The following is a 23,822-nucleotide window of genomic DNA, read 5'->3' on the forward strand; positions in this document are numbered from 1 at the left end:
AGACCAGTTGTGTGACAGTGGAAGGTGGTTACGCTCAGGTTGCGTTCATGGGTACAGAAGGAAATGTGTTGTGATTTGACTGTTGCGTGGTACCTTGTTGGTGCCACAGTCCATAATGACTCTTCAAATGGTAGTAACAAACAGCGTACTGTCAATTGTTCTCCCTTTTTCTTCTTCTGAGAAGTATTAAATAGTTTTGGACAAATCTTCTGGAATGATCTTCATTAGAAACTTAACCTCAGGCAAGACTGAGCAAAATCACACGTGTGATATGCAGAGGGCATTTTTTTCATGTGACTGCTGTTCTGTTCATTGAATTTTATTCTTTCTCACATTTTTTGTACTCATTTTCCAGCGTGTCCATTACAGTCGGTCTTGGTAGAGGATGTCAGGGTTCAGAAAGAGTTTAAGTGCTGAAAACAGTGTGTGTTTTAGGGAGAGAGGACAAAAAGCATATGTATATATTCGATTAGGAAATGACTGTATGTGAGCTTATGACAGTGAGATCATTTACCCACAAAGCCTAAAATTTGTAAGAAATCAGGCTCCACTAGCTTTGAATTTTAAAGGAATACATGATTTCTCCATCTTTCTAGTTGTGTGTAAGTCCTGTGTTAATCTTATTCTTTAATGAGCTTGCTGTTACCTCATTTACGACTTTACCACTCTCTTTAATAAGAAAGCCTTTTGTAGACTATAGAAGTGTGTCAGCATAGCAGTGAGCTTGACTGGACAAAATGCTTCTAAATTCTCTGGAAACCCAAGAAGTTTTGAAAAATTAAATATCCACTCTTTAGCTTTATTGGTTTTTAGGTAAAATTGTCTTTCTAGTTTTATGGTTTTGTGGTTTCTTAAGAAGGTAACGTAGATATACTACATTATTAGTTTCTATATACTAATATATTTGAGCTTTTTTGCTAGTTTATTTTGAGAGCAGTTGCCAAAAAGTAATGTTTCAGACATTAAATCATGTTCATTGGGACTTATCATTGAATGCATCTTTAGTAACGTTAACCGAGTAAAATGACATGAAACTTGCTAAGAAGGTGAATGGAATTGCGTGAACAGAATTTGAGTGCTGCGCGTTCTGCTTCCAGAAACTGAAGTACAAGACTTGATTTCATTGGTGAACAGCATTGCTGTAAAAACTTCAGACAAAAACACTCGCACTCGGGCACTTTGGGTGATCTCTAAGCAGACGTTTCCTTCTGAAATGGTTAAAAAGGAGGTAAGTTTCTTCACTGCTTTGTTTATGGTTGGGTTGTTGTTGGTTTTGGTGGCCTGATTTCCTAGGGAGATGAGGCTTGTGCAGTTTCTTGGTCACTCTCCACTCAGTAGTTTTTGAATCTGAAGGTTGTTTTCCATCAAATTTGACAACAAAGTACAGGGCCTAAGTTCTTGGAAAATTATAAGGGCAGCTACAGAGGGAAAAGAGCCAAAAAATTATTGCTTCTCTTGAGGTAGAAGCTGCCATGGGAATTATTCTGTTAGATACCAGGAAAGCAGCACAGAGGAGAAATATTGTGAATACTACAGCTTGGTCAGAGGTCTAACCTTAAAACTAGACCCAGTGTAACCCAAACACAGGGCACAGTGCTGGGAAACAAAATTTCATCGTTCCAGTTCTGCATCTAGATATTTGTATTTAGGTGCTCACTGTAATGTTCCTTTTTCCTCAGGTGTCCAATATTATTTCTACCCTGGAAACGATACTTACTAAAGGAGATGTACAGTCCATGGTGGTTGAATACGAAGCACTAAATGTTATTATACGGTACGTGCACTGCAATATTAAATTGTTAAAATAGATGCTATGGGGGTTTTTTAAGAAAATATTGAACGAAAACAAAAAATATTTTGAATGCTCTTTGGACTGTTTGGTGTGTTCTAAACTGTTTTCTCAAAGTGGTTTGTGTTACAGTCAGTAGAACAGAGAGAAAGCATGTGAACTGTGTCTCTGTTTCTGTCTCTTTCCCAGCAGTTCTCTTGAACTGCTTCATTTGCAAAATATTCCATTAATGATAATAATGGCAACCAATTCTGACACAGGAGGTAGTCAATATTCAGATAAACTTTCATTGCTTTTATTTTTAATGGCTTATTAGGAATTATTTCCAAGGTGTTATGTGCACTTCACAAGTCATATTCTACATTTTCTTGTTCAGAACCTACCTGGCTGGGAAATTCTCTGCCATTATATAGCTTTATATTTAAAAATGTCTCTCTCCTTGCTGCTTTACTAATTTTACTGCCATGTTTCTCATAACACTGAGTGTTTAATTCCAAAGATGACTTTTTAGGACCAACACGCAGAGTGTGTTCCTTTGGTCAGCAGTGCTAGAACAGTCAAATTTGATCTTTATTTAGTATTAATTTAATTTCTTTATTAGTAAATATGTTGAGCTTGTATCTTTACTATTATTTAGGTATTCACTTAAGCATTGTGCATCTGGTTTGAATTGCAAATAATTTTAAAGTGAAATAGTTAAAGCAGTAATTATTTGCTCATTTTATCTCTAATACATTGGTTTTCTGCAGCAGAGAAGTTGGACATTATAATTTACTTAGTATTTAGCAACTTTTTGTATTTGGCAATTGTACACTAATTCCTCCTTTGCAAATCTGAGATTCAGCAGACAATTGTTTCTGGAAAATTACACATTTTATTAAATGGTTTCTTTTAATTGTTTTACATACATAATAATTTTATATGTGGCTATTAAAAAGAATATAGTTTTCTTTAAGACAAGAGTTGTACTTGAAAATAAACAGGTACTGGGGCTCAGGCTGATTGACAGCAGTGGTGAGATGATTCTCTTGTTCAGGTGTAATGGAAAACTGTTCTGTTAAGCCGTGCTTGTACTCTGGCTTTAATAGAATTATTTGAAACACAGCAGTTTTCCTTAGGGCAACAAACCTTTCCTAAGCTGTAGTGATGAGGATTTGCCATACCTGTGCCATAGAGGGCACTGGCAAAATTCCATTATTTAGGGACAAGCTGGTTCCTACAGGCCGGTTTGAATACATGCCAGGTACTCGCGTTACTGAGTCTCCTTGGCTTCTGTGTGGGTTGATGTAAATACATGGAATTGTTTGTTATCCTGTGCTCCAACAGCTCATTAGCAGAGGGTTGATACACGAACACCCAGCTAGACTGATGTACAGTGAGTCTGCACAAACCTCTGCTGCTTCAGGCTTTGAGCTGCTTTTCAGGAACAGGTGTGTATTTTCAGCAGACGGGGCCTGTTGGAGCTGGTCTGGACTGCTGAGGTCACACAAGGGGCGGTTAATATGCAAACTTTGCCCTGGGAAAGGGCAAAGGAAGTGATGATATTTTTCTTTCAGGCTCTCAGTTCAGCTTGTTTGGCCAAAATGTTAGGATAGAACAGAAAGCACAACTGCTAATGTCAGTCCGTTCTGCTTTTGGAGATGTTTATCTGGAATAACACTTCAGCATTGCATTTAGAAGTGAACTGTCAAAATATGATTGTTTAGAAAAATAATAAAGTTGTTTAGAAGGTTTCCTATAAATCGTATGTTGAATTAGCGTATTTATTGACGATACTAAGATTATCTTTGAGTGTCTGAGCAGCATGTCTGTTGGAGGTTTGTAATGCCTGTGTTTTGGATCTAGCTTAATGGAGCAAACCCCAACCCAGATGGGAGAAGAGGCTGTGCGGTGGGCAAAGCTGATCATTCCTCTGGTCGTGCATTCGGCTCACAAGGTGCAGTTACGAGGCGCCACAGCTCTGGAGATGGGGATGCCGCTGCTCCTCCAGAAACAGGCAGAGGTTGCAGCCATCACTGAGCACCTCATGACCACAGTAAGTGGAAATGCTCTGCCTTTTTTCTAGAGATAACAGGAATAGTAATCGGGGTTGTGGTTGATTGGTAGTTTTTTTATTTTATTTTTGCTTAGTGAACTAGAATCAGCAGAACTTGGTGTGGCAGTAACTCACGCCAACTCGTTTAGCTTCCGGCTCAAAACAGGACTAGCTTCACAGTTAAGGCCGGATTGCTCAGGGCCTTGTCCAGTTGTGGTTTGAATATATTAAAGGATGGAGATTCCACATTCTCTCTGGGCAGCTTGTTCCAGCGCTTAAAAAAGTGGTAAAAAGAGAATTTGCCCTGTTGAAACTTGTGTCTGTTCTCCCCAGTTGACTACAAGTATTTAAGTAAATGGATTTTGATTAGTTGGTTGCCACTATCAGAATAATTGAAGCCAATCATAAACTTCAGCTATAAGAAGGCATCTGTAATCAGATGGCAGCAACATTCAACTGATTTACCAGCAAATGCTACATGGTACAGAATTAAATCCTTCTGATCTAGAAATAGCATCGTTCCAGGTTGTTTGTGTCTCCAGTCACTGGTATGAGTGTGTCATTTTTAGAATACTTTGAATGTATCCCTTGTAGAAATTATGTTTGTTTCTGTCTGCAGAAATTAATTTCAGAACTCCAGAAACTATTTTCTACAAAAAATGAGACTTACGTGTTAAAGTTATGGCCACTGTTTGTCAAATTACTTGGAAAGGTAAGCAGAAAAGAAGTAAATTTTACTGTCATGACTCTTTATGGAAGGAATTTTGACAACGTAACTATCTTAATTCTGTATTTCTTTATCTTCAGACTCTGCATCGTAGTGGCAGTTTTATCAACTCATTGCTGCAACTGGAGGAACTTGGATTTCGTAGTGGCTCACCAGTGGTAAAGAAAATAGCCTTCATTGCATGGAAGAGTCTAATAGATAATTTTGCTCTAAATCCAGGTAGATTAAAAAAAAGTTAACCTGAATTGCTTTGGCTACTGTCACTTTATGTAACTGGAAGAGAATATTCTTTTTCCCCATTCTGTCTAATAGTGGTCAGTACTGTGGTACATACCACTGGGTATATATGTAGTGTTTCTCTGGTATATACTTAGTGGTATATACTGTATGTATGTGTATAAGTAAAATTCAAGTTGCCTTTTTTTTTTAAGGAAAAGTGACAGTTTGATAGTAGTTCTATCTGTTCTGCTAGGAGAAATTAATAGAATGCAATTAACAAACCTTTATTTTGTAATGCTTTAATTGATCCAAACAGCAATGAAATAGAGAATAAAACATTCTGTAGATGTTATTTTGGACTGTGTGGGTTAATTGGAGAAGAGCAGTGCTTCAGGACTCTGGAATTGTTAAAAAAAAGTTGCTTTAAAGGTATAACTGAGACCTGAATGAGTCTTTAGGTCTGACCTATGTCACAACACGCAATATTTATTTTTTACCTTGATTGTGCCTCTCCTGAAGCAACAGCTAAGTGTCAATGTTTCTTAGTATAGCTGAATTTAACTTAGATTTTCATTTTAACTTTAATCCCATCTGGTCATTTGTTCTGATTGCCATTTCCCATAAATTAATTAGGACTTGATTCTATCAGAAGGTAAAACCCAGTTGACATTCAGTGTGCGTGTTCCATTCTGAGACTGCTGAACCGCTGAAAGTCTGTTCTCTGCTTTGAACACCTGCATAGGCCTGAGCAAACTTCTGTCCAGACATGCTGGGCTGTTTCTGCTTCAGCAGGAAATGAGCATTTGTGGCCTCAGAATATGGCATTTGAGCTCATTCCTTCTCATCCAGTGTAAACGCACATATATGTTAACTTTTTCATTTGCTGTGGCAGACTGGACTCTAACATAGCAGGCAAGAGTCAATATCCTTCTGTTTATGTTGGTTTTCAGTAGATTTCATTTCAGTCTTGGTTTTGGAGAGAAACACTCGCTATTTCCAGGGTTGTTCTAGACAACAATTAGAGCAATAAGAGTCTGAAAGGTTGGTGCATTTACTTCAGTTTTGCAAATTGTCGTCAATCAAATATTAAGCTCAAGTTCATTAGGAAAAAAAAAACCTAATGGTTTAAAAATTTTCCTCTGTTCTGTGATTTAATTATTTAATCATATTGCTTAAAAACATTCTTTTTTATCTTCAAGATATACTGTGCAGTGCTAAGAGGCTGAAATTGCTAATGCAGCCACTGAGCTCGATCCATGTGAGAACAGAGGCTTTGGCACTGACGAAACTGGAGGTCTGGTGGTATTTGCTCATGAGGCTGGGACCTCAGCTGCCTGCAAACTTCGAACAGGTAACACAATTGAAAATAGTCACAGTGTGATCTCTTAGCCTGCGTGGAGCGTGTGAAGCTAAGTCCCCTCTTTGTTACTGTGAATTATTCTGTACCTGCTTTGTCCTTCTCTAGTTTAGTATTAAAACTGTCTTAAGGAATGGAATCTGACTTGCATATTTGTGTGCTCTGCCTGTGTGTGTTATACATATATTTAGCAGGAGTGCTTGAGACTACATGTGCAATCTTTTTAAAGTTCTGAAAGATCTGAGAGCATACCTGCTGGTGAAAATCTCCAGTGAGTGCACAGCAATACTCAACATAAGTATGTTGTATAGGAACTGCTTTGTCCTTTCACTGTGCAAGTGTGAGCTTTGGAAAATCTGCTGTAGGGAGCCATACTGAAAAGATCACAAAATATTCAAAAGGATGCATAGAGAAGAAAAGTTATCCAGGTGTTTCATTACTAATTACATTATAACTGGAACGGACATAATGCTTCTGTTAGACTTCTGAATTTCATTGAATTAAACGTCATGGTGGGAGTAAAGAAAACAGAATCTATGTTTTTAGATATAGTACAGCTGGATCATCCTAACGCGAGTTTTCATTTAATTTAGCCATTTCAATTCCTGTATCAGTATGCGTATTTTATACAGCATCTTAAAAAATATTGTTATAAGTACCCAGAAACTCTGAAATGCTGATGCTGTGAACAACAGTACAGCCAGTGTGATATTCTAAATGTATGGTTGTTTGTGCTTTGTGGCTTGTTTGTGTCATACCTGTTTTCACTGACATTTGCTGTCTTTGCAGGTTTGTGTACCATTAATCCAAAGTACTTTAATTCTGGATTCTTCTGCTGCGTTGCCAGGAACTCCCGCACGTGCACCAGCCAACCAAAGTTTAGCCTTGGCAACCCCTGCCCCGAAATCAGGTGTGAACTTACAAACCTGTCTCCAACTAGATTTTAGATGTGGCAAGTCATCTGTTCTGCTTGACATGTTTATGTCTTCTCATTTGCAATATATTCTTATTGAAATTGTTCATCGGAGAGCTCAGAGGTAGTGATTTACATTAGATGAAATTAGGCTGCTGTTGTCAGTATTTCAAGTTTACAGAATTGTGCTAATCAGTGTCCTGAATGGTGTTCTCTTTGGTTTGAAACTCAGTTTTTCATGTATTCATATATGTGCTATTTATATATGCCATTGTCATTTCTGTAGCATTTTTAGTTTCTCTCTGAATGGAAACCAAATGATCATAATACTGATAATTTTGATACTTGAAATATATGTGAAATCACACCTACTTGAGCTTTACATCTAAATGTCCGAGATAAGAAACTGCTGATTTTTCTCCTGTAAACGTTTCTGTTAAAACCTCTTCCATAGCAGTAGAGTTACTATATAACTAGTGTGTAGCACAGCAGGTAACTTGCTGTGTAAACACAGAGACTTTTGTTGCCAAAATAAAGTTTGGCTAATCTTTGAAGGTATTTATATTTTTACAATACATAGTTACAACTGAGATGTTAAAGCCTACTGATAGAAGTGCAGGCTGGAGAGCTGTCTGGCTGTTGAGGTCCCTTTTAGCTATTCTAAGACTGGTTCTTTTCATGTTAACTTTTGGATGTTGGTCTGTTTGGTCTTTCACTTGATTGCAGGTGAAATATGAGACGATGTAATTTTTCTCCTCTCACTTAGGTCCTTACCCATTTGCAAGTCCTGTCACGCCGAGGATGAACTTGAACTCTAGTACAGGAGGACTCGTGGTGATTCCTTCCATTCAGCTTTTGGGAATTGAGATGCTGCTTCACTTCTTGATGGGACCACAAGTTTTAGATTTTGCTAAGCAAAACAAACTTGTACTTAATTTAGGTATGTGAGTTATATTTTTTTAAGTATTTTTGCATAGTCTGAAATTGCAAACATTGTTGGATTTAAAGATGTCTATTAGCATGAAATACCTTAAACATTTTAATCTGTTACTTGTCATCTTCAAGATTAGAAGTTGTTTTTATGTTAAATGCTGTAAGTACACATATATACTTGATTATTTTTAAGGCTTATTTTACTAGTAGGCTGCAAAATAACAGATTGTGTTTTTCTGTTCTCCTAGAGCCTCTCCAGTACCCACTGATCAGTAGCCCGTCTTTTTTTTGTAAGCACGCCAGCACACTTATAAACGCCGTTCAGGATGGCTTCATTGCAATTGGAAAAGAAGTTCCTGGTAAGAATTTAGTGGTGAAACGTGATTTCTTTTCTGGAAAATAAAGTGGGGAGGGAAAGGAAAGCAAAGAAAAAATAACCACTTTCTGTAACATTCCAGTGTTGACATTAAATAAAACAGTTCTGCCTTGGATTGAAAGTTTGTATCAGTTTTGGCTTACCCCAAAATGCATTGTTTAACTCAGGTTGTATTTTAACTGCAATTTTGTTTATGTTTTTCTTACAAACTGAATAAAAAATATTATGCTATCTTGTAGATTGTATGCTGAATGTTATATGGAAGGACATAAATGGATATGTTAGAACAGCTATTGAATCAGGTAAAAAGTGTATTTTTTAATTGTCATTGCTGGCCGGTTAGAGTTGGGTTTAGGTTTTTTTTTAGACTAGAGCTTAAGTAGTATTTGTTTCATTGCTGGTTTTTGGCATCATGAGTAGCTGCTTTCGAAGCAACAACGGATATTTTTCATGATGCCCACATCTTTGTGTGACTCATACAAAATGATGCTGGTCTGAGCAGTGAGGCGGGAGGGCAGCGTAGGGCTGCGGGCGTGCTGCCTGTCGCACTTCAGCTGCTTTTCTTACTGAAGAAATCTTCCCATTTCCCAAAAAAATAACCCCACCCCAAGTCTTTGGTATTGAGAAATTGAGACATTTAGTGTATTACTCAAATTAGTGTAAAGTCTTTGTGTGCCTGTGCCTACCTTTTTTCTCTATTTAGATTTTATTTCATAGTATAGTGTGTTTACAGATGCATAGGAGTAAGTTGTCTCCTATTTTACAAAAGTGTTTGTTACTCTGTAAAGGCTTTGAAAGTCCACAATATTCTTAGTAATGAAGTCTTTTCTATTGAAAGATGTGACTGAAAAGCATAGGAGAAATGAAGTGGCATTGCTTGGAGGAACTTTTTTAGCATGTCAGAGTTGAGGTTCTTAATGGTACTAAGGTGTTTCCATTTTACTAATAAAACTTAGGGTTTTCTTATTGAAACTTTTCAGCTTCAGTAATGCTGTTGTTCAGAGTCTTGATATCTGAATCTATTAAGTGTTTGGTAGATGTTTATAAAAATACACAGATTTTTTTTGTTTTGATCTTACAGTGCATTATATATAAGTTTAAAGTGGTGGTGAGGGTGACCGTTACTTTTTTTCTGCTCTAGCTGTGAATATGCTTTATTCTAGGAAATAAGAAAGAAAAGCAAGGGTCAGAAATACTGACTATGCTGCTCCAGGCCTTAAAAAACACTGTTGGATCAAATTCTCTTCCTGTGCAGAAAATACTGGTAAGTTGGGTGGATTTGTCTGGTTTTTAAATATTTGTTTTTGATGGTCTAGATTTTAATTCGTAATAGCCTTTTGCATCTAATTTGTCAGAATGGTCACTTTAAAAGAGACAACTTTTTTTGGTATAAACTGTAAGTTATGCAATTCTCATCAGAGGGCATAGTGTTGTTAAGGGTTCCCTTCTTTAAAAGTGGTTTTCAGGTTTATCAGCAACATTCACAGAATTGGGTACGTGGTCCTCCTACCAGAACCTTCTGCGTGAAAGGACAGTTGCTTTCGCAATGTTGGTTTTGGGTTTTTTTAATTATTTTTACTAAGGGGAAGCAATTGTTACAGTTTTGCTTTTATTTGTGGTGTTACTTAAAATATTCAAGTCCTCAGGAAAAAAAAATAACATGTTTTCTTCTTTTTTCCCTACTTTAGTCCCTCATTGATATTACTGTTAAGGAGTTGCCTCCAAAAGTATTGGGATCACCAGCTTATCAGGTTGCTGATATGGATCTTTTAAATGTAAGTCTGACTTCATTCCAGAACTGTCTTTATTTATAGTGAAATGTATGAGGATGTCATATCTGCACAAACATATAGAGCACTTCATAAGTTTGAGATCCAGATCTTTCAGGAAACCATATTATTCCATGTTCCAGAGTGCATACTTTGTTTGCAGCCCTCACTTCTGATGAGTGATTTAAACATCTGTAGCTAAAAAGAGATATGCTGAAGGTGCCCTAAGAGGATTCAGGTCATGATTTAAAATCCAGATTGCAGACACTTTGCGAGGAGACTGCATAGTCGAACTGTGTAGGACTAATGATATACTGAAAACTGATGTTTTGGGGAAATGTTCTGAAGCCAGTAAAGTGCTTTAAAGAAAGGTAGAAAGTGTTACTCCTCAGGAAAAATTACACGCACAGAAGCAAAGCAGAGAGTATAATGCCAGACAGCATTATTTCAGACAAAGTTCAGAACTCGTAGTGAACTGAAGCCTGAACTTATGGGCCATAATCTACTGCCTAGAAAGTGGTGGAACTCATTAGTAGTGAGAACTACTCTGCTCTGCTTTAGTCCTAGTGAGCCCCAACCAGAACACTGTGTACTGCTGTGGAAGGGAGAAATCGGTGATAGAAATCTAGAAAATAACCAGTCAGAAAAGGCTAAAATGACATTTTGTGTGTGTGTATTTGTTGTTTGTTTCGGGTGGAGCAGCCTGAGTAGGAGAATGCTACGAGTTAGATTTATTAAAAGTTTAAGAGGTTGTTTAGAGGCTTTTGGAATTGGGTGGTGATCGAGCAGCTCTTCTACCTGCACCAGTAGGTAGGGGGCAACTTGTTTGTTTTGCAGTAGTAGAGACAGAGGTTTCTAGCCTAGGGAATTGACTAAATGTTTGCACTGTTAGCCAAGGAGTGTGTGGAATTCATTTGGAGGCTTTAAAAAGCAGACAGATATCTGTGAGAGAAAACCCAGAGTAAGCAAATGCCTCTACTCAGTGAGTAATATAAAACTGTGTGTGCCAGAACTGGCTGAAGAGCCCAACTCTCAAAACTCCTCCCAGCTTGTTTTCCCTTGAGTGATTTATTTACATTTGAAGGCTTTTTCTGACTCGGGTACAAGAATCAGAACTTTATTAAGGTGGATGAAGCTTTAACTGGCAGATATTAAACACATTTTGATAAGTGCTTTAACATCAGCAAACCTGAAGTGCTTTATGATAGATTTAAACAGAGGTTGTCCAAAAGGTGTCTTGCTGAAACCTTGAAATAAGTAAAATCTCTTGTTCCAGGTATAATATGTGTTAATTACATACACCTACCTGATTGTTTTGCGTGTAATTGCAAGGCAGTAATGTTTAAGTAGTAAAAACCTTGCAGCCTTTTAAACAAAAGTTTTTGGCTTCAGCAGTAGTATAATTGGTGTTTGCTGAAGGATCAGGATGTAGCAGAAACTGAGGTTTCTGGCTTTCCGTCTCATTTTTATTTTGAAGTCTTAGAATTGGTAATTTTTGACAAATTTTAATAACAAATTTCTGTCTTAGAGTTAAATATAGTGTGTGTATATACACACGTAAGTAAGGCAGCCATTTCATTTGATCAATGCATATGTTGTTTTGACCTCTTGAATTTCTCTTACAAGGGAACACCAGCTTTGTTCTTAATTCAGCTGCCTTTCCATAATAGCCTCTTGGAACACTGTGTAACAGATGAGAGGTATGTGGTGGTGTTTGTTTGTAACCAGCTTCCGATAGTTTAAGACTTTATAGAAATTTTTGTCGTTTCAGCTGAAAAATATATCTTAACTATTGAACTTTCTTCCCTAGGTTCTTTGTCATTCTAGAAACACTCGTGGCTTATGTTTTATCTGGGCCTACGTCTCCACTGGCTTTCAGTGAATCTGTGATCTGCATTATTAATCAGAGCGCAAAACAAGTGAAAAATAAGGAGCATCTTTGGAGAATGTGGAGTATTGTCGTTAATCCACTAACTGAATGGATTAATCGGGTATAGTGGTTTTTTGTTCCCCATTTGCCCCCCAGAAAATCCACAGGAATACTTAGTGCTGATCTTTTAATGTATTTTTAGGAATTACATGTCTTGGAGTGATGGTAAAATTACATAAGCCTTGTCAGTATCTGGGAAACTAGAATACATGCAGCATATTTTTTTAAAGAAAGTCTCTAACTGGAGTGTGAAGGTGTGGTGAGGTGTGATGAACGGTAGTAGTGGAGCAGTGATCCAAAGTGTGGTTTAAAGTGACTGCAGTCAATAAGAATGATCACTCTGAAGCACAGTGTCCACTATAGTCTTGGGAATGTTTTTCTCCTTTTGTTAAGGTTACAGACACGTTTATAGATGTGATTCAAGCCTTCACTCCGTGGCACAGGCTTGCTGCTACAAAGGATGGAAACTTGCTCTCCAGAAGCTGTTAACTTTGAAATACTAGTTTGCTTTATGTGAAAATATAATAAATACCAAGTTGTGATGTTTAGGGTGTAATTAGAACAGTGTTTTTCACTAATGTTAGACTTCTTGATTGGCATCCCTAATGAAAGCTATATTAAGTGTAATATTCATCAAGTTCTGCAATATATTTCCTAGAAGTATGTTGACTGTAACATAGGAGTTGAACTAATCCTCGTGTAGTCATTAGACCTAAAAATTTTGGAATTCATGAATAGTTTCAGGTGCTTTAGTAAGTTGCCATCATCACCTACTGCAACTGAAATCAGTAAAAAATACATAAGTCTTTTTGGATTGTTTTTATTCTTGGAATGAAATCATTTTTTAATTTAGAAACTGCTTTTTATCCCTTTAAATAATAGGATCAGCTTGAACTCTTGAAAGAAACGAGAACAGCTAATTTCAAAATGCCACTGGCAATTTAACTTGCACAGATTTTATGTCCTGAATAAATGTATTTACAACAGCCTTATTTGTCATCTAAATTTTGCATTTCCTCAATCTGACAATGGTTTTCTTGTTGCAGACTAATGAAGTAAATCAGGGTGATGCACTGGAACACAACTTCAATGCTGTTTATAGCGCATTGTTGCTACCAATATCACACATTTTCCCCGTGCAGGAGTTCCCACAGGTAACAGTGAATGCATCAGGTTGAATAGAAAGAATGTGGGTTTATGAAAACTGTAAATTACTCTCTAATAATCTCAGGGTGGAGTTTGTATGTGTGTACACTGGACCCCACTGTTCCAGGGTTGGATTTTCTTGAGTTGCACAGGTTTTGAAAGAAGAAAATTTAAAGCAAGTTTTTATCTCTATGCGCAGACGTCGGTATTCATAACCCTCTTCTTTCTTTCTGTTGTTAAAGCCAACTATGAAATCCTTGTTGCGCACTTGGTCAGACCTGTACAGGGCGTTTGCTCGCTGTGCTGCTTTGGTTGCAACAGCAGAAGAAAACCTGTGCTGTGAAGAGCTTTGTGCCAAAATCCTGTCTGGGCTAGAAGGTGAAACTCCAGTAGTGAGTATAAACCCGTGATGTTGAACTATATCAATGCTTTAGCGGATAGATTTTAAATTAGATAAAAGAATCTGTTGTAGACTCTAATGTAGTACTTTCCATAAGTGTTTGGAGTGAGACTTTAAGCTGTAACAAAATTCTTTTTACTAACAGGAGTTGCAGTTGATCTAGAAATGGATTGAAAAAACAGAGTAATTGTAAAGCTTAAATATTGAAATACTTAAGCAATTTTTGCATTTGTTTTCTAACTATTTAAGTAATAATGGTTTAGTAAATGTCATCATAATGGTAAATATAATTTGTCTGGTCGAAATGTGTGCATATATAAGGTAACTTCAGGTTGAATTAACAAATACCACACAAACAGGCGTTTTGATTAGGAAGGAGTAGCACTAGGAGTAACACTTGATTAGCACAGTAGCATTCAGAGGGCATAACTTGCTGTGTTCCTGGTACCATCAACCTTGTACACTAAAATGTAAAGTCTTGTAAAGCTTTATAAAAGGAGAAGCCTTTCCATTATCTGTCTGGCCTGTCTGCAGGCCCACATCACATGGGGAGGTGGAGTCTGGAGGTGCCAGTGGACATTAGGTTGGGAACATCAAATCCTCTGTGCTTTGAGGTGACTGGCTGTTGAAAAACTACAATGAAAGGAACAAATAAGAAACAGATGAGATGAGAAAGAAAAATGGAATTTGAAAACATAAAATTTGGAAGATTTGATCGTTATAACTTCCCTTGGATGCTGCTGTATGCTGCTGATAAACTTCAGGTTTTGGAAATTAATAATTATTCAGCAAGCCAAATTTAAACAATTTAGAGCTTCAATATGCAAGTTATATTAAAACTAAACTGGTTTTTAGTCATGCAATATCAGTGTTCCTTTTAAAAGCAATGGCTTTTCAAAAAAAAAAGCTTGACCCATCTCTGTATGCACTAGAAACTGATCGTCCTTCCTGAATGTTAGTGGCAACCTTCTTGTTGTGCCTGCAGTGATTTTTCTGCAAATCGGGCTTTGTACAGTAACTGAACTTAAGCTAAACAGCCAGGACCCTGAACCTTCAAACTTTTGAGGCATGTCCTTAAATCTAACACCACCTTAGGGCAGCCTGTTACTGTTCTGCTGCTTTAGATTGTAAATATGCTTATGTCTTATTTCTGTAGAAGGGGAAGACTCAGTCTTCAGCTTGTGTAAATGTGTGTATTTTAAAGTGGAATCTTACATGATAATGCAGAAAATTTAATCCACTTTTAAATTTAAAAGCTGTTTGCATTGTTGCCCTGAATGGCCAACGTGTGTTTGTCTGTCACTTGCTCTTTTGGTGACTTCTGTTTCCTCCTCAGATGTTTTCGATGATGGATGGGCTCACCCACATTCTATCCGTTATGGTTGATTGCGTCAACTTTGCACCGTATGGCACTAACTATCAGCCAAAAAATAAATGTAAGAACCTACTTGAGTGTTGGGGTTTTCTGTGTCTTTCTGCCAGAGCTGGTTGAAAATTGGAGTTGTAGCTGCAGAAGTGATGACTGTAGGGTATCAGTGCTCTGGATGTGCTGTACTTACTATCTAAGCACTGAAGGGACTGACAAAAAAATACTTGAGTATCAGACCTTTTGTGTTTGTTGGGCAGTTGAGTAGTTACTGCATAGCCTGGCAGAACACATCTGAAATCCATAGAAACGTTGAGACCACTTTGCTTTTTCATTCACTGTAAAGCACTGCTGGTTTCTGAAGTTATATTTATATTGGCTGCAATTTCATTTTTGCATGTGAAATGTGCTGCTGTTGCTTTGTTCAGGTGTAATCTGAAGCAGTAACACTTGGTCATAATCAGCAGTCTAGTTATATAATACCTGCCTAATACTGATGATAAACTGTTAACATCACATTTGAAAGGCCGCTGCTCCTGGAACTGCTTTACATAGAACAGTCAAGAAAAAGTTTAACAGAATACACAAGGTCATTGTATGTAAAATGTCCTTTTTTCTTTTGTCTCCTAGTCCCACTTACAACTATTAAAGCTGAAGAAATTATTTACAAAATGAAGTCCTTTATAATTTCTCTGCCCCATATGAATATGTTAAAATAGTAAGACATTGTGTTGGACTGCTGAAAGAATGAAAGGCTTTAATTGGAAATGTTGAGGAGGGAAAACATGGTTGAAACTTCTCTTAAATTAACTACTAAAACTTGATACTTCCTCTTCCTTCCTCCTCCTCTCCTCCAGAATTGATGTGTATGGGCTGGTATCTCTAGAGTGGTCACTGTCCTTTTGCAATTAAAGATATTTATGATAAAGGCATTAAAGATATTTATAATAAAAGCATAGTTATTGTATGACCAACCATAATATCAATAAGAGGAGCAGGAATTGTATCTATAGTGGTCGAATAAAATGATGCGTTAAAAATGTCTGTCTTCTGTGAGGTCTGGTTTTAAACTGCTTCTCTGTAGATGTAGTTTGGGAATCAAAGTTCTGTTTCTCATGCAGGCAGAAAGTTCAGCTGTATTTTGTAATGCACATTGGTTTGATAGGGGAATAAACATTACTGTTTCTTATTTTTTAATCTTAGCTCCACAGACACCTACAGATTGGTCTAAGAAGAAAAAGGAGCCCCTTGGAAAGCTTGCCTCTCTGTTTAAACTCCTGGTGATGTTACTAAACTCTTTCCATGTGTTCAGTTCCAAAGAAATCTGTTCAGAAACATTGGTCTCTGTTGGTCCTTCAATTATTGCTGTTCTCCACAACATCATCAGCCACGTTTCATTGCCTTCAGTGATTGCGACTATGTTTGCAATTTTTTCCAAACCCCTGGCAGTGTTTTATCAAAAAACAAAGTGAGTATTTTAAGAACGGTTGGAAAACTGGATTAGTTGTATTGCTGCACGTTGCTGAAACAGAAAGGTGGCAATTAGTTGTTACTTCACACAAAACTCTTGCATTTTAAGTTTTTTACTAATTCCTACCAATCTTTCCATTAGTTTGTCTTAAATTTATCATACAGGCATAAGTGGGGGTTAAAGGATAAGCTTACTTAAAACTATTTACATTGGGACAGCTTTTAATCCCCCAGTGAGAAGCCAGTTTCACAACATTATTTCATCAAGTTGTGTACTAAAACTAATATGCAGTGCTTGAGTATGTGTGTTTAATTCTTATGCTTGGGAAAAAACGAGACAGCAAAACATAACTTTTTTGTTTGTTTTGGCAGGCTTGCTGATGTACCTAAAGTATACAGTCATCTTAACAACAAGGTAAATTTGCTAGGGAAATAGCTGGGGGTTGGGGAAGTGTGTGACACTAGAGGTTTACTGTTCATCCCATATTCTAAAAAAAATAATTAAGAAATGTAATGAAAGTAGGCATTTAATTTTTAAACAATTTTTACTAAAATGGTAGCTAAGGGAGGGCTGTTAAGTTCAGTTTTCATGTGCCATGGCGTTTGAACTTTATTCAGGCTGTGCTATTATATGGGATGATAATGCTTTAAATAATGTGCTGAACTTTTAAACAGTGAATATGTGCAATAATTAAACTTTAAAAACCTATTGCTTCTTCCCTCGTTGAGCTGGAAAAGCTGCTGGCCGAGATCCTGCAGTGTGTGCAGTGCCACTGCGCGGGGGCGTACGACAGCGACCTGCTGGAGCAGCTCTGCCCGCTGCTCTGCGTCCTGTTCCAGCACCGCAGCAAACCCGTCCGCACCCAGTGCGCGCACTTCTGGAACGCCACCTTCGCCAAGGCCGCAGCGCTGACCTACCCCGAGGACTTAAAGTAAGAGATATTATTTCACAGTATCACAATATGTTTGAGATTAGAAGGGACCTCAAAAGCTCATCCAGTCCGTTCCCCCCATGGAGCAGGAACGCCCAGGTGAGGTCGCACAGGAACATGTCCAGGCGGGTTGGAATGTCTGCAGAGAAGGAGACTCCACAACCCCCTGGGCAGCCTGTCCCAGCTCTGCCACCCTCATTGAGAAGTTTCTTAAATTTAAGCGGAACCTCTTGTGTTCCAGCTTGATCCCATTACCCCTTGTCCTATCATTGTTTGCCACCCAGAAGAGCCTGGCTCCATCTTCATGGCACTCACCCTTTATACATTTATAAGCATTAATAAGGTCACCCCTCAATCTCCTCTTCTCCAAACTAAAGAGCCCCAGCTCCCTCAGCCTTTCTTCATAAGGGAGATGCTCCACTCCCTTAATCATCTTTGTTGCGCTACGCTGGACCCTCTCCAGCAGTTCCCTGTCCTATTTTAAAACATTTATAAATTTTAATGTTTTTTTTAAAGGAAGAGATCTTGCATTATGTACAAATGAATTGCTATTGTTCTGACTACCATTTATATTCTGCTTTTTGTGCAAGCGGAGATATTAATTATGAATATTAATATCTGCTGGTCTTGTCGCATACCTTCCCCATTCCTGTTAATTTGAAATTCTTATTTGTTGAGCAGATGCGTGTTAAACCAAGCCAAAAAGAAGATTCCCCTCTTGCTGCCTGGTTTTGAAAGCATCGAGGTGGCTGAAGAATGCAGTGGCCCGTTCTCTGATGCGGTAAGTGTCGTGTTGACCCCAGTGGCTGCTTCATTGTGTGTAAGTTCATGGGAATTGTTAAGGAGGTAGCGGCAAGGTCCATTTTTATTGTGATTGGTCTGCGCTTGCTTCATGTTTGGAATGATAAACCAGGCTGGGTAAACGCTTTCAAAAGATTGAGCTGGTTCTTCACACTTTCTGCATTTTAAGTTTTGGGTTCTACCAGCTTGTTTGGAATAACTTAATTTTTTTTAAGTTGTCCTCTATATAATTTAGAGGAAAACGGGAGTATGGGACAGTTTAGTTGTAGAAATTAATACATCTCAGGGTGGGTTTGGGAGCCTAGAGTTTCTTCATGCAATGCATTTAATGCATTTTTATTTGAATAGACGGAAAATTCACAGCTGGATGCAAAGATAGGTGGAATGGATGTAAACTTGGGTCAAAAACGAGACTCTATGTTGGCACAGACGAGTGAACTGAAAAATGACGGAAAAGACAAGTCCAGTAACATGCAAGTAACACCTGCAAAGGTAAAGTGTTCACAGATCGGGGTGACATTCTGCAGCAGAACATCTAGTGCACTGCTGTAAATTCTCAGGGAAACCTACCGAATTTGGTGAGGCTGAAATGTTTTTCTATTAAACTGATGCTGTATAGCAAACTTAAATTACGTTTTGCTGTTAAAATTCTCTGCTGAGTTCCAAATTGCTGAGGTTACGGAGGGATCAAGGGAGGTGGCGGCCTCAGGGCACGGGGAGGGTTGCAGGATCTCGTCTGGGTGGTAGTGATGGGGAAAAAATCACTCCTGAAGAAAATCAGCACCCACCAAGGGGTTCGTGCCAATTAATGTGCTGAAATTAATGCAGCTGAGAACTGTCCCATTTAAGATGATTGTACCCGAACTCTGAAAACATTTTCAGTTCTTCTCTTTTGTTTCTAATCCAGCTTTATTTTTCTTTTCTGTAGTTGAAACTAGAATTCTCATCTCCGAAGACTAAAAGTGAGATACTTTTGGAAGAGGAGAAATCTGTTGATTTTGTGTTTATTCCTCCAGAAACAAAAGAGAGAATATTGACAGAGCATCAAAAAGAAGTGCTCAGGTCAAAGAGGTCTGTCATTTATTCTGTTTTAAACTTTATGTGAGATGTCATTACACTGAGTGTGTCAAATTGATGTAAGTTCCTCTGTCTGGAGCTATTATAGGTAATTAAGTCTTATGCTTCCATACAAGTTATAAAGTTTAAAGCTAATGAAGTTCTTTGCTTTACTATTTTAAAGCAGCCAAAATAATCTCTGATCTGCATTTCCTATTTTGATTAAAAATTACTGTCCGTTACCTGTTTAGAGTTTGGTAATTGGGAGTTTATATTTCTTGCTTCATGACTCTAGTTGCAGTGTAGATCGGAAGCCACAAATGTTCTTAAATCATTGAAATGAAAGCATTTTCTTAGCTGAGCTGAAGGAAAGACTTTGAAATATGAAGAGAAGTCTTCATGTCAGCAGCATATCAGATGTCAGGATATTCCTAAGACTCCTCTTAATTGCAAGGGAATCTTTAAAATTATGCCATTTTTCTGTGAGATAATTGAATACTGGAGTGTTTTCTGTACGTGGGCAGCTACCAGAGCTGTTCACAAAAACACAGTGTAAGAACAGTTTGTGTCAGGTGAGGCTGCAGCAGCCAGGTCCAATATTGTGCTTTTTCTGCCCGGAACAGGGAGTGGGGTGTGCGGTCCCAGTCCCTGACACTGCATACGTGCTGCCCTGATGAGTATCCACTCTCATGTCCTGAACACGTTACTCCACCTTATCCTTCTTTTGTAATTTGTTTTTAAAGAGCCTGACTCGCTATCTCTGGGTTTGTTTCAGAACTGATATTCCTGCTATGTACAACAATTTGGACGCATCGCAAGATACCACCTTATTTTCTCAGTATACTCAAAGCCAAGAGGATTCTCTGTAAGTAACAATCCTTTTGGCCAGTACAGACATTAAAGGTGTCCCCTGTTCTGCTGCACTTCTGACTGAACTCACTTCTATTTTAGGGAAAAGTCACCTTTAATAGAAAATGAAAAAGAAGATACTGAAAACAAGCCTCAGGTAACTTTTTATTGTCTCATGGTAATTAAGATACCAGAATTATAACAGATGCATTTGGTATGTATCGTGCTTTTCTGGAACAATTTTCACTCCGTAAAGTAAAAGTGACATTTTAAAAAACTTTTATTTCTGTTTTACTGTGAGGGCTTGAGCGAGGGGGATTAAATAGTAGATTTTGGAAAGAAAAAACTTAATTGTAAATCCTAAATATAGATGTATTAATTCTTGGAGAGGGGATGGCTAACCAGCCAGCTTGATCAGCTGTGGTGCTGGACAAACTGTAGGTAAAATACAGCACATTTTTCATTGAAACTGTTTTAGTAGTAGGTGTGTTAATATCTCTTGGAGGACTTAAAACGTTTTTGCAGTTCTTTGTGGTTTGAGATTGAACGGCTTTAAAAAAACCCCACACCTTTGTTTTTATAACTACCAAAGGACAAATAACAAAACAATTTGAGGGAAGGGTGGTTTGAAAAGCCGCGGGGGTGTTTTGTTTTCTGTTCCACAGCAAAACTCCAATGCTTTGTTCCTATTTTTTGGGACAGGAGGAAAATGCAGAGAGTGAGGGATGCACCAGTGAGTCGGGTGATCCCGTGGAGAACGATACCTGTGTGGAAAAGGTGTCTGTTCGCGACCCAGCGGAGAGCTCAGCGTCACCCAGCGAGGGACGGTCCGAAAGGGGCGGGGGGGAAATGATTCCGGAGGAGCCGTCGCTCGGAGAGGAATTAGAGAAAAGTGCTGCAGAAACGGCTTCAAAGGAGCCGTCGGGAGGGAACGGAAACACTTCAAACATCAGCAGCAGCTCGGCCTCGAGTGACGTGATTTCTGGAACGCCGCAGCCCATGAGCCGGCGGCAATCTTTTATCACTCTGGAGAAATACAGTAGTTCGGAGAACAGACCCTTCAGCCCTTCACCCTTAAACAGTTCATCAGAGGTGCCTGCGAGCGCTTCTGCGGCGGACAAACAGGAAGGGACAAATGTGTGCAGGACTGGTGCTACACCAGAAAAATCCGGGGAAAATAAAAAGCCTTTAAAATCTGAGCCTGAACAAATATTTTCTGCCATACGCAGGCTGACTCGCAGGCAGAGCAAACTGGAGCACCAAGGGAGAAAGCCGGGCAAGCCCTTCCTGAGGTCGGAACAAGAGAAAAGCTCCCAAGAGGCTTTTGCTTCCAGCACTGTGGAAAATAGTCCTGAGCTGTCTTCTGCTGCAGAAGACATGGAACACGTTCTCCTTCCCCACTCCCAAGCTCCCCATTCTGCAGAAGTAGATCATAAAAAAGAAACAGAAGATACGGCATTAGATACGGATTCTAAAGAAAACACACCCCCAGAGACGACTGCGTCACCAGACCAGGTCACAGGTGATGATAATCAGGTGCCACACGTGTCTCCTAATCCAAAAATACTCAGACGTTCTTTAAGGCGACGTGCAGAAACTGTAGAAAGTACAACGGGCAGTCAGGAGAAGGAAGATGACCACCAAAAGAGGCGTAAAGAAGACGAAAAATCTGGGCAAAAGAAGGTGCAGCAGGCTAAAGACGATGGATCCCAAAAGCAGAAAGCAGTTTCTGGGAAAACTATAGAAAATACAAATGGAAAAGAAAGCGACCTAGCTGAGAGCGCTGCTGCGGAGGAGCTGGGCTCAAAGGGGTCTCCTGCTTCCAGGGGCCTTGATGAGGAAGGGAACAAAAGTGCCAGGTCAGGAGACAACGTGAAGACCGACGTGGAAGGGCAAGAGTGTAGCTCGAAGACGGGAGGTCAGAAGAAGGTTGAACGGCCCCGATACCACACGCGAAGAGCTTCCCAAGGGTTGCTTGCCAGCATAGAAAACTCGGAGGCTGATGGCTCCGAGACCAAGGAAGAAAGCACAAGGAGGAAAAGGTCTGCAAAAGTGAAAACCAGAGGGGATTGCCCTGAAGCGAAACGGAAAGATCTCCAGCCAGGAAGCCGCAGCCATGAGGTGTCTTCCCAAGGAACTGAAAATAAGCATCTGTTGGAAACAAATCAAGGTGAGCTCAGCTGTGAAGTCGACACAGAGGCTGCAGTGACAGCTGAAGCATCTGACCTGAAACCCCAAGTAACGCCAACAGGAACCAGCCAAAGCCTGGGACCTGCCGGCTCCGAGAGTTCACCCTGCGCACAGAACGCAAATGTGGAGGAGAAGAACGATACCCTGATGGAGTCGTTCACCAGCCCCTCTGTATCCGATCAGGATTTGAAAGCAGCAGAGGAAAGTAAATGCGTTGAGAAGCAAATAAAGCTGGAAGACTCTTGTCCAACTGTTCTGTCTGAAAAAGTACCGGTAGCAAACACTTCAGGTGGCGATCTTTCCCCTTTGCAAACACCAGACTGCCAGCACAAAAGAAGCAAAAGGGTGAAAAAACCAAAGAACTGTGATTGCTGTTTTAAAAAGCCAAAGCAGGACATAGCGTCATTGACTGAATCAAAGCCGGAGAGCGCTCATGAACAGAATGAGTCCCCAGCCACCTGTCAGGTTCAGGTTCAGACACCTGTCAATACCCCCGAGGTGTCAGGTACCTCAGACTTTGAGGGTTTGTCCCTGGCACCCTGTGCCACGAGCACTCCGCTGCATCCCCCCACGGACCCCGGCACGTGTCATCTGGAAAGAGACCGACTATCTGAGGATAATCCGCAAGGAAACAGCATTGTGGTGCAGCAGGATCTCACTAATCCGGAGTGTATAGCAGGTGAAATGACAGACTCCGTAGTGGAAATGGAAGAAGCCGCTGATCAGAGCGACCCAGCGGAGCCGTCGCTGTCGGGGGCTGTTTCGGAGGAGGCCGGTGACAGCCTGGCTGCAGGGGACCAACGCGAAGAGCCCGCAGCTACAGAGAAGGAAGAATTAAATCAGAATGGACAACAGGAGGAGACACCTGAGGCACTGCCTCTTAGCAAACCCGAGACAAAACAGATGAGTGAGCCAGAAGGCGTTCAGGATGATAAAGAAGAAGATGTAAGAGAAACTTGCGTTATTCAAGATAAAGAGATGGAGGAGGAATTAGTGGAAACTGAAATTATAGTGCCTGAAAACGCGGCCTTAGATGAAGAAGATGCAGTGGAAAATAGCAGTGTGCATTCTCCTCAGAAGCCAGAAGATCACAATTCTTCAGCACTAGCTAACGAGAGCCCCAACGGCATGCAGACACGCTGCATCTGGTCGCCTTCCGCTTCTCCATCCACCAGTATTTTAAAGAGAGGGGTAAAAAGAAACCAAGATGATGATTCCCTGTCACCTGCCAATAAGGTACGTGATGCGATTCGTTCTGCGATACTTGCGGGTCACTCGGTTTGTAAGGGGGATGTGTAACTGTAGTGTGGTGTCAGATAGGTTGAATTCTTGCCTGTATTTTTTCACTGTAAATGATCCGATGCAGAAGCTGAAGACTTGCGGGTTTCTGTTTGGAACATACGGACACTGAGAGGTTTGTGTCACTGGCACGTGGGGTGCAGAGTTTTAGTTTTGAAACGGTGCATTGTGAGCAGCTTTTTGTAAAGTGCACTTAATGCCACCTTCGGCAATAAGGAATTCACAGTTTGTGTCTTTGGGTGTCATCTGTGTCACTCAAGAACTG

The 23,822-nt window shown here is 39.5% G+C and overlaps 1 protein-coding gene across 1 annotated transcript in view; it reads left to right on the forward strand.

Moving 5' to 3' along the window:
* RIF1 (replication timing regulatory factor 1) overlaps window positions 1-23,822 on the forward strand; it is a gene marked incomplete at its 5' end in the record, with an annotated part of 30,593 nt that overhangs the window by 3,010 nt on the left and 3,761 nt on the right. The window contains 26 exons of the mRNA XM_080347030.1: window positions 1,098-1,228; window positions 1,680-1,774; window positions 3,635-3,824; window positions 4,444-4,536; window positions 4,632-4,770; window positions 5,970-6,121; window positions 6,917-7,037; window positions 7,807-7,980; window positions 8,222-8,332; window positions 8,589-8,651; window positions 9,513-9,613; window positions 10,038-10,124; window positions 11,745-11,818; window positions 11,929-12,109; window positions 13,095-13,202; window positions 13,437-13,586; window positions 14,931-15,030; window positions 16,164-16,428; window positions 16,803-16,845; window positions 17,160-17,362; window positions 18,044-18,143; window positions 18,512-18,655; window positions 19,092-19,234; window positions 19,995-20,084; window positions 20,171-20,225; window positions 20,771-23,494. Coding sequence (XP_080203156.1) covers window positions 1,098-1,228; window positions 1,680-1,774; window positions 3,635-3,824; window positions 4,444-4,536; window positions 4,632-4,770; window positions 5,970-6,121; window positions 6,917-7,037; window positions 7,807-7,980; window positions 8,222-8,332; window positions 8,589-8,651; window positions 9,513-9,613; window positions 10,038-10,124; window positions 11,745-11,818; window positions 11,929-12,109; window positions 13,095-13,202; window positions 13,437-13,586; window positions 14,931-15,030; window positions 16,164-16,428; window positions 16,803-16,845; window positions 17,160-17,362; window positions 18,044-18,143; window positions 18,512-18,655; window positions 19,092-19,234; window positions 19,995-20,084; window positions 20,171-20,225; window positions 20,771-23,494 — 5,837 coding nt within the window. The remainder of the gene's footprint in view (window positions 1-1,097; window positions 1,229-1,679; window positions 1,775-3,634; window positions 3,825-4,443; window positions 4,537-4,631; window positions 4,771-5,969; window positions 6,122-6,916; window positions 7,038-7,806; window positions 7,981-8,221; window positions 8,333-8,588; window positions 8,652-9,512; window positions 9,614-10,037; window positions 10,125-11,744; window positions 11,819-11,928; window positions 12,110-13,094; window positions 13,203-13,436; window positions 13,587-14,930; window positions 15,031-16,163; window positions 16,429-16,802; window positions 16,846-17,159; window positions 17,363-18,043; window positions 18,144-18,511; window positions 18,656-19,091; window positions 19,235-19,994; window positions 20,085-20,170; window positions 20,226-20,770; window positions 23,495-23,822) is intronic.

This window comes from Nesoenas mayeri (assembly GCF_963082525.1).
Source record: "Nesoenas mayeri genome assembly, chromosome: 6".
Lineage (NCBI taxonomy): Eukaryota > Metazoa > Chordata > Aves > Columbiformes > Columbidae > Nesoenas > Nesoenas mayeri.